The sequence below is a fragment of the Sander vitreus genome, chromosome 3, assembly GCF_031162955.1.
Source record: "Sander vitreus isolate 19-12246 chromosome 3, sanVit1, whole genome shotgun sequence".
Taxonomy (NCBI): Eukaryota; Metazoa; Chordata; class Actinopteri; order Perciformes; family Percidae; genus Sander; species Sander vitreus.
This window is the reverse complement of record NC_135857.1, coordinates 31,475,069-31,488,948: the sequence shown is the minus strand read 5'-3', so window position 1 is coordinate 31,488,948 and position 13,880 is coordinate 31,475,069. Positions and strand designations below refer to the sequence as shown.

General features: G+C 39.8%; 1 protein-coding gene across 3 annotated transcripts; it reads right to left on the bottom strand.

Moving 5' to 3' along the window:
* Nucleotides 1–384: 384 nt before the first annotated feature.
* On the bottom strand, nucleotides 385–12,571 carry pld3 (phospholipase D family member 3). 3 transcript variants are annotated; one of them, XM_078246976.1, is made up of 12 exons: nucleotides 12,390–12,571; nucleotides 10,141–10,243; nucleotides 8,976–9,026; nucleotides 8,381–8,553; nucleotides 7,745–7,925; nucleotides 7,070–7,187; nucleotides 6,102–6,229; nucleotides 4,194–4,391; nucleotides 3,017–3,156; nucleotides 2,500–2,665; nucleotides 2,241–2,340; nucleotides 385–2,112 (listed from the first exon to the last, which is right to left on the bottom strand). In XM_078246976.1, exons 2-12 carry the CDS (start codon nucleotides 10,165–10,167, stop codon nucleotides 1,925–1,927), a joined length of 1,470 nt encoding a protein of 489 aa, XP_078103102.1. In that variant the 5' UTR covers nucleotides 10,168–10,243; nucleotides 12,390–12,571; the 3' UTR covers nucleotides 385–1,924. The 3 variants fall into 3 exon arrangements, with proteins under 3 accessions (XP_078103102.1, XP_078103103.1, XP_078103104.1); XM_078246977.1 differs by lacking the exon at nucleotides 12,390–12,571 and adding an exon at nucleotides 10,384–10,456; XM_078246978.1 differs by lacking the exons at nucleotides 10,141–10,243; nucleotides 12,390–12,571 and adding an exon at nucleotides 8,790–8,867.
* Nucleotides 12,572–13,880: the final 1,309 nt, after the last annotated feature.

Below are 13,880 nucleotides of genomic sequence, written 5' to 3'. Positions count from 1 at the left end.
TGAAACAAACAGTAGTAGTAAGTGAGATTGTTTGCAAGTTGTTTATGCCCTTAGGTGCACTGTCAAACATTCAGGTGTGCAAATATTATAGTTTTGCCAAGATCTGAATGTTGAGAACTCGTCCATACAGGAGAGTATTTGGTAAAACCATATCTTTTACATCAGACCACTATGTGAAGGTGCTTGAGACTTTAATCTAGCAGTTTAACGAGTTATACGTAGGCTTTTTCCTAAGAAATCATTAAAGATTGGGATGAAGTCCATTGTGTCATTTAATATTTCTTATTGTCCATAGCCCTGAGCAGTCACTTTATGAAATCATTGAATATACTGTATGTGTATCAGAGAACACATGACGATGAACCTTAAACAGACTGGAACAGGTTTGATTTGAAGACATTTATTGAGAGTAATTTCTTTATAAAGAGGAAGGAGATAAGAACATGTTCACAATAACTGCCCCAGAGCTTTTTTTATAAGCTCGCTGCTACAGGTAAACATGCTTCTTTGGACAGTTTCCATAACAACCACCTCCTCACTAATTGGTAGTTTCAATCACTCCACACAGTGGAAATTAAAGCAAACTTTCAATCTATTGTACCACTGCTGACTTAAGTATTACATTTATTTATTTTAAAAACGCCTGTATCTTATTTACAGTACAGGCACAGCACACCAGCTGGAACATTAATTATTCCAGCAAAATGGATCGTCAATTAAGAAAAGAATCAAACTTTAATCCCTGAGATTAGCTGGGATAAAAACAACTCCCACTGAGGCTGATGTTCTAGAAAATTAATGCATTGTGATTGTCTTTCTTAAACTAGAAAGTGATCAATCGATAGATCACGTAACATGGTGACTTTGGGAGTCAGATGAAAAAATCATTATGCCTCATCATGAAACTAGTCTCGCTTTGCCAGACCCTCCTCCAAAGCGCTCTGAAGGAGGGTCTGGCTACTCCACGCAGCATTCGGGGATGGGAGGAAAACGTGCTCTGGTTTATTGACATTTCTTTAAACCAATCAGAATCGTCATGGGCGGTGCTAAACTCCGCACAGAGCCGCTGCAAAATAGTCGTGTGAGAGAAAACTCAGATTGGACAGATAGTCTAGCTAGCTGTCTGGATTTCCCCTGCAGAGATCTGAGGAGCAGTTAACCATAGTCCTCAGAAATCCACCGGAGTTTAAAATTCCAACACAAAGAAAGCGGAAAGAACCAAAAAATACATGCATCCTGCGGAATTTCCTGCAGCACCCCAGCAATCCCGGAAGTGGAACGTCAAGGAAATAGAATCATGAAACAGACCTGACTGTAAAGCTGAAACAGTGCCCCCTCCTGCTGCTGGCACTACAATCGGAAAACACAAGTTAAATCGTACAAGTTTGTTCGGAGTTTTTTTTTAAAGCAACAACTGCCTGTTCATGGGTTGTCAATGCTGGCAACATGTTGCAGAACATTCTTATCCGATGTTACTAAAGAGTAGTTTAAATTTGATCTGGCCTATAACCAACACGTGTAGTTTGAATCCTGGGCCAGCTTTGATAGTAAACAGCAAAGCGAGGCAAAGTAATTCTTCACTTAAAATAAAAAAGACATCCTTGAATAACCCTTGGTAGTACTTGGCATTTGACTGGTTTGATGGAACATTACTCACACCTGGCTTATCACACTAAAGCTGTGATAAGCCAGGTTTACTGGAAGTCCATCTTCCTTTGGACCTTATCAAACCGGGGAAACTCCGCTCAGCTGAGAGGCTGTCTGGCTGATTTCTTAGCTCAAGAGTTTCCGTGTTCATGGTGTGAACAATTGTTTCAGCCGACTGGTGCAAAATGCTTTAAAGTTTATATACTAAGATAAATGTGCAACTATAGCACTGCAATATGTGTTGAAGAGAAGGGTCCACACTGTAATACTATGGAATCTAACACAAGTCTTTGACGTTTGAGTGCTGAGTGAGAGGAGTGCTGTACTCAGAGTTCCAGTCCCTCTCAAAAACAGCCTGCAGCTGTGATTGGACGGTTGGATCCGGGGACTGTGATGCAGTCTGGTTGACAACCAATGCTGAGCCAGCTGTGCTCACAAAGTAGTCCCCTGACCAGTTAGATGTACCTGATGACAGAAAAAAATAAATTCTATTTTAGCACTTTTTCTTGAAGACATATCAGGGGTGTACAATCAGATGCGATTGTTATTATTTTCATAACTGATTTAACCATGCAGTGTGTGTGCAGCCTTACCGATGTAGGCTATCTTGTCAGTCACCATGTACTTGTTGTGGTTGACTCTGGCAAAGGGAATCTCCTTCTGCTTGGGACTGGCAGGCACCACAAACAGCCTCTGGGTAAGGGAAACAAGAGGTCATTTGGGTTATTGTTTTTACTTAAGAATCTGCGTCATAATATGTACAACCTCCTGTCTCAGTGTCAGAGGACACGTGAAGGTGGCCAAGTCTTTTTCTCTTTTTTTTAAATCAAGAAACGAATAAGAGCTACTCACCACCTGGATGTCCAGTTTGCTCTTGGTGTCATAAACTGAGGCCAGAGACTTCAGGAAAGGAAACATGATCGGTTGGGTGCTGGCCCAGCAGCTGATCAGCAGACGCACTTTGACCCGCTTGTCGTACCCGACGCGCCTCAGCTGGGTGTCGATGTCAGCCCAGTACCTGCATAGGGCACCACATGCAGAGTATGACTATATGAGACATCGCATTAACCATTCAAATAAGTTCTGTCCCAACTCTATTCCACTTTATTTATCCTCAAAAATGCTCAGAAAAAGGCGGGTGCAACTTTTTGATATTTACACACTAATGCTTTATAGATTTCCCCTTGTTAAATCCATCATAATGTAGTGACAGAATTTCAAATGATGACTTTTGCTTACACTCTTCTGCACGTGCTCAGGTTTTTGGTCATAAACCAAAGTACTAGACAAATTCAAATTTTTAACCTGATGATGGAGAAGGATGAAAAGTCAGTGTTCCTGTGTCTGAACAGTGTCTGAACAGCTGTACCTTTTAGGATGTGAAAACTCCATGGTGGGCAGGTAGTTCATGACAGCGATGTAGATGAAGCTCTGGGCATCCTCCATCACACTGAGGATGGACTGAAGGTCTGAAGTCCTGCCGGCTGCACAGAAAGACGGAGGGGAACTCTGAGAGACAGCGAGGAGAGAAAAGAGATCTTGTTAATTTTTTAGCAACTTTTTAAACAACACAGGAGCCTCAGCAGACGATGAACCAAGAAGGAACAGTGGTCATTAGAAGTACATTGAAGAGCAGTCTCGTATTGCCAGACCTTCCTCCACAGCGCTGCGGAGGAGGGTCTGGCTAGTCCACACAGCATTCCTGGATGGGAGAAAAACATGCTCTGGTTCATTGGCATTTCTTTAAACCAATCACAATCATCTCCGGCGGTGCTAAGCGCCGGACTCAATGACGGTGCCTCTGCAAAATAGCCTCGGGAAGGAACTTGTTTTGGTGGAACGTGTGTACGTTCAAAAGTTGTTTTAGTCGTGCAACAGAAAACTCAGATTGGACAGATAGTCTAGATAGCTGTCTGGATTTCCCCTGCAGAGATCTGAGGAGCAGTTAACCATAGTCCTCAGAAATCCACCAGAGTTTAGAATGCCAACACAAAGAAAGAGGAAGGTAACGGACATCCGGACGAAAATTAGGGACATCCGGCGGAATTTCCAGCAGCACCTGAACAATCCCGGCAATGAAACGTCCTCGATATAGACTAATTGAAGATAGAAGGTCAGCACTGAGCTGTGGGGTTAAGAAAGTCTTTTGTACATACACATCGATAGTCAGTGTTGGGGAGTAACGAAATACATGTACCGCCGTTACATATTCAGAATACAAATCACAATTTAAACAAACAATTTAAATAGTTGGTATTTAGAATACAGTTACATTGTTGAAATCAATGGATTACATGACGATACTTCTCCGTTTCATGAGTTTATTCACTCTCTGAATAAATTAAGGCATTTCCCAGAAGTCCCAATATGAAAACGAAAGAATTAGCTATTTGCGTGATCAGTCACAATGGAGTCGGAACCGACACAACAGAGCCAGGGAATGAATGTGTTTCTATTAAAAACTAAATTTTCTTTCTTGTTTCTTCCTATTAATATACTGAAATAAAATCTCCCATCCTTCCCTCCCTGTATGTACTGTAGCTCACCGACAGGTAGACGTTGGACGGCGTGTTGTTGAGTAGCAGCTGGAGGGGCGTGTCCTTGTTGTAGAGGGTTGAGAAGCTGGTGGGCCACGGCGATGGGATGGACTGACTCTCCCCCAGGAACCAATAGGCTTCAAAGATCTTCCCCAGGTCGGCGGCCAAGCAGCTGCAGTTGTAGACCACCGCGCCCAGCTCCTTCACCTACAGACCAACAGCAGAATATTATTCTTAGTCATAGATTTTTTTTTTACAGCTTGTAGATTTCAAAACTGTGACAATGAACAGAAAAAAAAACAGCAGGAGCAAAATACACAGAAAATTATTTTATAAAACACTGCTGTGAGAAATGACAAATGTCTAAAACCACAGAATTAGTGTAGATGCATAAACTTTAAATAAGGGCAATATTTATAAACAAACATATTTTGCATTACACTTAATTGGTAATTCCTGAGATTTAGAAACTGCATAAAAGAATCGTCTTTGTTGTTTGCAAACACTCAAACAGTTTTATGGGATGTTGGTGAACACTCCTAAGAACAGGATGTTCATGGCAGTGACAACTCAGCAAAATGAATACTAAAAAACCCATTAGAAAAGCTAAAATTGAGAAGTGGTTTGAGACCATGACAGTATTAAAGCAAATCCAAACTATTCTTTCAGCATGGCATGTGACTGAAGGTTTGAGAACTTCCTCTTAAAAGCAGAAATAAACATAATTGTGCTTATTCTACTTCGTTTAAGAATGCTTGAGTCTGATTGGCTGGGAGGAGGGCATTAACCCGGCAGGTTGCCCGCTAACTAAGCACAGCGTCATCAAATAGATCAATACGCCGCTTGTATTTTTTTTCTAATCACAGAAATTTCAAACATGAGTTTGAACCATTGTGAAAATAAACCTTGTTTAAAAAAAGTTTCGAAAATGTGTCGGAAATCTATCGGAGGGTCAGTCGATACATAGTTTCGCAAGCGAGATACAACGTAGCAACTAACGTTATTAAACTAACGTTAGTGATCAGATGCAGCCTTGTGTGGTTGCTATAGAAACTAATTAACGTTAGCTAGTTGAGCTAACGTTATTCGCCGTAGTTCTAAACATTACAGTGTTTTAAAAATATTTGGAGTAGGGAAGACATTTGAGGACTGGTTAAAGAGCGACGAGGACGACGGAATGACAAAAGAAAAAGACAAGGCCCAGGGTCCCCGTTTCCGAGACCTGACAGATGAGGAGCTGCGTACAACTGAAGACGGGGCCCTTGAATCAAACACGAAACAGGCAACTGCCTTTGCTATCGAGGTTTTCACCGAGTGGAAGAGCCACCAGAAGGATAGACTGACAGTGACAACTGACCTGGACTGTGGTTGCTATTGAAACTAATTAGCTATAGCTGAGCTAACGCTATTCACCGTAGTTCTAAAGGGGACTACTTTTTGAGGGAGATGAATTCAAACAGAGTATACATTTAATAAGCATGCAATACGAATAAGAAAAAGCATAATTATTAAAGTATTTGAATTGTTTTATTATGTTGGTAAGCAAGAAGTAGAATAAACGGGAGAATCACCGAGAGGCAGGGCAGTGAATGGTTTGATATGCCCGGCTTGTTTATTGCCCTGCCTCTCAGTGATTATCCCTTACTTAAATCGTGCACCAAACAACCTTTCATTCAGTTTAGTTTCATTAGCTTGCCTGGGATATTTTTAGAATGCTAATTCTGAGTTAAAGAGCTAAACAATATTTCATTTCTAATTCACTTCCTCCCATGATTACTGTGTAAAATACTCTTCTGCCCACAAAGTGACAACAATATTCGGGTAAACCATCTACGAAAATCCCATTCACACACATATAACATTAAGAAAATGTGGTTGTCACTGATAGACTGTGAGAGAGTGTGTGTGTGTGTGTACCTGTGTGAGGGACCTCCAGTCCATGTTGGCACTGCCAATGTAAATGTGTTTCTTGTCCACAACCCAGAACTTTGTGTGGAGGACGCCTGAGGTGAGCGCTCTCATGTTAACTGTCCTGATATTAGCACCTACACACACACACACACACACACACACACACACACACACACACACACACACACACACACACACACACACACACACACACACACACACACACACACACACACACACACACACACACACACACACACAATGTAAAGCTCCGAAGATTGTCTTTGTTAGTGGCTGCTTTAGTGAGAGTGGAGACGCTGACAGCAGTGAATAACTGTTGAATTAACAGTTATTGTTGGGTGGTATCTGACTGTGACGTTAGCTGAGAGTTGGCAGCGCTGCTTACACTCTACGTTACACACTTTCACTGGCAATCTGGATGAAACTACTGCTGAAAGCTAGCGTACATAATTCGAGGTAAGATTTAGCCTTGCTAGGTTTTAAATATATCTTTGTCCCATAGTTATATTACATATAAGACAGGCCGTGAACTGTCAATCACATCGTAGCCACGCCCTAAAACACCCCCTGCTTTATCGTCAATTTAAAAATCAACGAGACCATTATTAAAAAAATGAACATTCTGTACTTCAGAAGACTTCAAACTAGCGATTGAGACCATAAACTCATCATGAAAATGTTTACTGAGGTAATAAATCAAGTGAGAAGTGGGTCACTTTCTCATAGACTACTACAGAAGCCGACCTCCTTTTGCAACTGCACGTGGCGCCCCCTGCTGGAATTCAGACAGAATGCAGGTTTAAGGCACTTCCGCATTTGCAGCACTTCGCCGAACCGGATGCATTGTCCATTAATATTAACAGTTTATGATATAAAGTCAATACCAACCCACACATCAGTCGACACATTGGTCAGAGACTCGCTGGTCTAAAGCAGAAGACGGTCAGTGTCACCTGAGTCGTTGAGCAGTCGGAGGTCGCCTTGTGGTTGACCCTTCTGTGGCATGTTCACCGTGATACGAACAGACAACTTGCCGGAAAGTTTAGCCAGTGTCTTCAGAATGGTCTCACCCTGTGAACACAGCAGGAAATAATAAGAAGCCTGTCATGTAGATAGGCCTGTAACAATTATTAAATAATTGTCCATTTTTTTTTTTTTTTTTTTTTTTTACATACTGTAATTGCGGTTTCTTTGTTTAAGCGCAATTAATTGCTAACATTAGCCATTAGCTATTAAGTAGTTAGATTTTTTTTTTTTTTAAATGTATTACCAATACAGGCGTTGTTTACTTCATAGGCGGTGTATTTGTGTTATTACATTATCTGGGTCACATAACAGTGATATATAACCAAACAATGTATCCTGGAATTTGGAATTTGTTTTAAAAAAGTAATATATAATAATAATAATAATAATAATAATAATAATAATAATAATAAGTAATATAATACATAAATATTTGACTGAAAGAGACGATTATATTGTTAATTGCAATTATTTCTGAGACAATTAATTGCACAGCTAAATTTGGAATTGTTACAGCTCTACATATGAACTTGTCCATTAAACAAATATTTTGAGAAGTAAAACTCATTTGTGCCGTTTGGCTATTCACAGCTCCAGCAGACCTGATTGGCTGTCGGCTCATGAGTGCCAGTGTCTTTGTTAGTGAGCGTCCAGTAGAAGGAGGCGATGTCGACACTGCTGCGAGCCTCGGCCATCAGATTGATCCAGGCTTGGAAGATGGAGGGGTGAGTGGTGCTGGAGTTAAACTCCAGGCCTTCAGGGATGCTCTCCACCAGAACGAGCCTGACACGGGGAAAGAGAGGAAACGGCTTGACTAGAACGATTCATATCTGTAGTAATAGTACTGACCATGGAGTAGCGCTATACTGATAAATTGACCGGGTCGATGCTTATCGCAGATAATATTTTTATTATATTTGTTTTTATGACGTCAGCCAATAAATAAGAAGATATTATAGTACAGAAATGCCAAAGTTGTTTGAGGTAATTTAGTAAAGTGTCACCTTAACATAGTTTGTCAAGTTTATTTTTCAACTGTAAAATGTCCCAAACAGTACATACCTTGCCCACAATTCTTTAAAAAAAAAAACGAATTTACAATTGACAAAACAATGCACTTGCTTGCTTGTTACTTGTATGGAGCTAACTAACGCTAAGCTTAATTTATACAACAGCTATTAAAACAGTTGACAGCTGAATAAACGATTGTGTCCGTGTGTGTGCAGATGTTTGCTTACTTGCAGGGGTCTGAGCAGGACTCGCCCTTGGGCAGATGGAGGCGGCTGCTGCTGCTGCTGCTGCTCGGGGCAGGATGGGAGGAAGAAACCCTCGGTGTCAGGAGGTTATAGAGGGCCATGGCGGCCAGCAGCACAGTGGCCACAGTGGCCAGAGCGATCAAACACCTGGAATACTGGAAAGGGGATGGGCAAAAGCTGTGGGTGTTGATCAACGTTGAATAAATTATATTTATCTCTGAATGTGGGTATTTCTTTGTGAGATGTTGTCAACTATGGCTGGGTTAAAATAATCCATTCTCCAATTAAAATCGATCTTTGTTTGAGTGATCTGATATCGATTAATGAAATCCAGAAATCGATCTTTGAATATATATGCCTTCTCACCATGGATGTATAAGCCACTACAAACCTTTGGGGGTCAATTCTTCCTGCAAACAGTAACCTGGTGCATTCTAAAAATCGGATCGAAATGTAATCGAATCGGGACCTTGTGAATGGGAAACGAAAACGAGTCAGGAAATCATCGTTGATACCCAGCCCTAGTGCGGGCCTTATTGGTCTGTGTGCTGAAGTCATGTGTGTGTCTGTAACGTACCACCTGGGCTTTCCTGTTGGATTCCTGTCTCCTCCTCTCCACGTCCATCAGCTACAGGCAGAACAATAAATGAACACAGTGAGCAAACAATACTTTTGAGGATTTTAATTCGAACCTTGGCGTGTTTCACCAAATTTGCAACATGGGATCATTTTCTCAGTGCTCACTCACACGACGTGTCACTCGTCAAAAAAGGAACACCATGTTTGAGACCCATGCGTGAACGGAATCACCGCTGGACTCAAATGTTTGCGGTTGGGATTATTGTTGCTTATTATGTAACACTTAATCCAAATCCAAACTACTACTACTATTACATTGGATGAGCAGGTTAAGTCTATTAGGTAGAGCTGTTAAACAAATTCAAGTTTTGAATGAGTCCCAGGATACATCTTTTGGTTATATATGACTGTCATGTGACCCAGATAATGTAGTTATAAAAATACACAGCCTATGAAGTTAACCACGCCTCTTTATTATCATAAAACATTTTTTCTGCAGACATGGGGAAACTCCACTGTTCTGATCTGAGTAACAAGCTCACGGAATTTAACACAAATAACAACATTCATGGCAAACAGAGAGCATTTTCTCATAGCACGCCGTCTTACAATGCAGTACAAATTATAAGGGCTTCATCAACTCATCTGTAATGTTGATTTTGAAAAGCGATATATCTTTTTTTTTTATTGTGTCAGCAGCGAAACAACAACAAAGGGGGTTCGATTAGGTTTTAAAAAAATGTGAGCAACTGAATCCTCACGTTAGAGAAGCTTAAGCCTCCTGTTGTCCTGTTGTTGTCGTTTTTATATCAGAAATGTGAGTTTCTTTCAACCAAATTGTCAAAAGAAAAAACGTGGATGGTTCCGTACAACGCCCTTCACAAGTTCAGTTTTTTATTATTATTATTATTATTATTATTATTATTATAATAGAACGTCAGAAAAAGTGGCGAAAAAAAATAAAAATCGACAAAAACGTCAGAAAAACTGACAAAAAACTTGGAAAAAAGTGACTAAAAACGTCAAAACATTTCCAAAACATCGGGAAAAGCGACCAAAAGTGTCAAAAAAAGAGGAAATAACTCAAAATCTATGTCAGCATAGATTCATTATCTGTTCATCAAGTCACTGATTTATTTAACCTACAAAAAAAAACACCTTACCTGGTTGTAAGCGATGTCCGTCTTCATTGTGGAAGAAGACCGATTGATATCTGATTTGATAGATTCAGTAGTTTCAGCTCAGATCAGATGATGCCCCGCAGCTCTGAGACCAAACAAGAGGAACAGAACATAAAATGTTACGTCATGAGACCAGGTTGCCCGATACAGAAGCTGCACGGGGAAACTTTTACATGTTGGCAGCTTGAAAATGGCAGCAAGGAGCACAAATCTTAAATTCTTTACACAGAAATGTTGAAATCAGTAAACTGCACGCAACACACTGATGTTTACCAACCAGGTTTCACACACACACACACACACACACACACACACACACACACACACACACACACACACACACACACACACACACACACACACACACACACACACACACACACTCCAGCTGCTGACAAGCCGGGGCTGCTGGGAACCACCAAAACCACTCCACATCAAAAAACTGTTTACTGTAATCCGAGGTCTCGTGATTTATGACGTTTGATTGCTTAACCTTGACTTTTTTTTTCACAGTTTGTTTTTGCTTTTTCCAATGTTTTAAATTGGAAAATTTTTCTTGTACACATTTTCAGCAGTTATTTCTACATCCCATTTTTTCTGATATAAAACAAAAAATTAAAAATGGGCCAATGTGACCCAAAGTCAATACAAGGATTAATATAAGAGGAAGTATGGAAGTCTGAATGCTGACAGCAGCAGTGTGACTCAGTGAAGCCTCTGGTTGGGTGTCTGTCTCCCCACAAAAAATTTGTGTACGCTATATTTAGAATATTTTCACAGCTTTACCTTTGCTGTTAGACAGCGGGGTGGGGGGGGGGGTCGTTATAGCCGTTATATTGCGCTCTTCAAATCCACCAGACGGTAACTTGTTTGGCTTCTGTGGCGTTATTTCCGGACTCAGCACAGCTAACGTTGACCCAGCTAGTGCTAGCGTTAACATTATTCATAACCTTATTGATTTGAAACCCGGGGAAAAAAAACAGATGGACTAGGCCTTTAAACTTCAAATTCAATGGCAAAAAAATAAATAAAAATAAAGCCCAAGGCACACAAAAATAGGATAATAAAAACCTGTGCATGGTGCTGGTAAAGAAACCAAACAAACTGTTGCTTGTTGCTTGTTGCTGGGGAGAAGGCTGTAACAGCCACAGGTTAAGGACCAGTTTGTTTTGTTTCCCGATGTTTAATCTGTGCAGCCTTGGGAGGAAAATCTGACTGTAGATCTGATTTTTATAGCTCCGGTACTTTCGATACTATCGAATGTATAATTAACAAGATTGTATCGTTTGAAACAAGTGGTATCGGAAAAAGTATGGAAGTAGGCTATCGATACTTTTGACAACCTTAGTCATTACAGCTGCTGGTATAGGAACATACAATACATGTCAAAATAACTGATCAATGAAAGCATTGAGTTTGGACATCTTTAAGTCATGCATATGGACAAAATATTTTGTCTTGTGACTGGCTTTCCTTGTAACAGATTTTGTTTAAAGAAGGCAAAACGTTTCCTGCTCGGGCCATACCCAAAATATGTATGCTGCTTTGTTTTGTTGGTATGTGCTTGTGTTTGTTTTGGTTTTAGAGCTGATGAACAGATCCTACAGATAACATAAGATGAGGAAGAAAAAGACAGAAAACTGTTAAGATTTTAGCTGTGTGATATGAGAAAGCAAACTATGCTGGATTATACTGAAACTGAGTCTTGAATAACACATTTTACATCTACAGTTTAAAACTACAGGCCTTATTGGATGAAACACCTTGATTAAATGAATAAACCTGGGAAGTATTTTCAGATCGTGTGAAACACTGTGAAGGTTACACATTTTCTTTTCTTTCATTGAGTTTTAAGAAGCAGATAATCTCTATTATCTCTATCTCTAGATCTTTTAGGTCTGACTGACTGACTGACTGAAAAGAGCAACACACATATTGTGTGAGCTTCAGCGTAGATAACACTGTGATAACATTAGATAGCTAGTAGAAGGCTAACAACTTGAATGTAGCTAATGTTGTTGACGTTGGAGTGTTGCCTAAAAAAAAAACATTAGGTTAAGAAACAAAATAGGACAACCCACTCCTGACTGTCACGTCTTTACTAGAACCACAATCCCCATTAATGAACCGTTAATGTACACTTTGACCAGTTTACTGAGCAGTCGAAGAGTCGCTGACAGTGCAGAACAACTAAATTAGTCACTTTCAGCTTTGTTTGACAGTCAACCTACCTGTTTCCGTGCGCATATGCAAGCGTCGACGTCTGTTCTTTACACACAATCACATTTGCGGTTGTTGTTATAAATATAAATATATATAGAAATAGCCAACACGAAGAACAAAGAAGAAGCTTATTCAACGGCGCTGTTTGTTAGACGTACCAGAACAAACGGGATAGTAATATCATGTGATCACAGCCGGACAGCCAATTAAATGAGAGCTGTCCGCGTGACGTAGAGCAAGCAAGTTACTGTAGTGCAGTTCTCAATTGAAACCACAGGAGGGCGCTGTCCTTCCACGTTAGTGACACAGCAGGACATTTAACGTTTTTCTTGTATTCAATTATTCACAATTTCACAGTCAAAAAGGCAAATTCAAGAGAATACAACAAACAAACAATAACAACAACCGAGCGATGTCAATAACAAAGAAAAGAAATAAAACAGAAATAAATAGGCCTAATAGTGAAAAAAAAAAAAAGCAGGAAAACATTCAATTTATGAATGTCCATGACGACAGTTTGTCCCAGTGGGCGTCATGCCGGGCACGCTCAGGGTCCCGGATGAAGATTAGGCCTACCTGCAGTTCCTCCAAGAAAGAAGAGCACAACGGTCAGCTGTTAAGTAACCTATCAAGTAGCAGCATTATGAAATACTGAAATATTCTTCAATTAAACAATGACAAAACTAGATAGATAGATAGATAGATAGATAAAAACTTTATTCTCCACTGAATTTACATACACTGGAAATTCATCTTTGGAACTCTGGCAACATAAAATACTTAAAACTCAGCACACAGACCTAATTGTGTAGTTACATAAAATCTAAAATAAGTAATTAAAAGTTGTCTCTATTGTCTTTGGAGTCAAGGAGGAACGATTACAAGTCAGAGCTCTGCTTCATTTAGCAATGTTAAAAACCCGTGACAAAGCCAGAAATCTAGTCACGGATTCAGACCTGGATTTAAACAACCACATTAAGACAATCACAAAGTCAGCCTATTACCTTAAAAATATGTCAGGGGTTAAAGGACTGATATCAAGGCTGAAGACTTTTCTTTTTGATGCTGCCTTTTATTAAATCAAATAATTAGGCTATTAATTTCCAACACGGCACTGTAACTTGTATTCTTGTTGGCTATTTTTATACATGTCTTATTCTATTTGAGCTTATTTTGGCTCTTTAATGGACTGTTTTAATAGTTTTTTTTTTTTTAAATGGCCTTTTAATGTTTCATGTAAACATTTTTGCTGAAACTTGCCTTGCCTTGATATAAGCTGCAAACAACCTCTGAGAAAAGATGAACATTCACAAGATGTTACTGTTACTGTTTTCATGCAACCATGCATACAACACCATGGTTTACCAGTAAGTTAATATCTTTTAACTCATTTATAAAAAAAATTACATTTTGAGGCTCTCTCTGGCTGCAGGGTTTTAATGCAGTCATATTTCATATTCATCAAATGTTTAACGATGAAGCATTAACAGCTGACCTGC

Bases quoted from the DNA above. Each gene is read 5' to 3' on its own strand.
- pld3 (XM_078246976.1), bottom strand. From the start codon at position 10,167: ATGAAGACGGACATCGCTTACAACCAG. The intron at 8,554-8,975 runs GTACGTTACAGA...TCCCCTTTCCAG, and splicing joins CCAACAGGAAAGCCCAGGTG to TATTCCAGGTGTTTGATCGC. The intron at 7,926-8,380 runs GTAAGCAAACAT...TCCCCGTGTCAG, and splicing joins TCCTGCTCAGACCCCTGCAA to GCTCGTTCTGGTGGAGAGCA.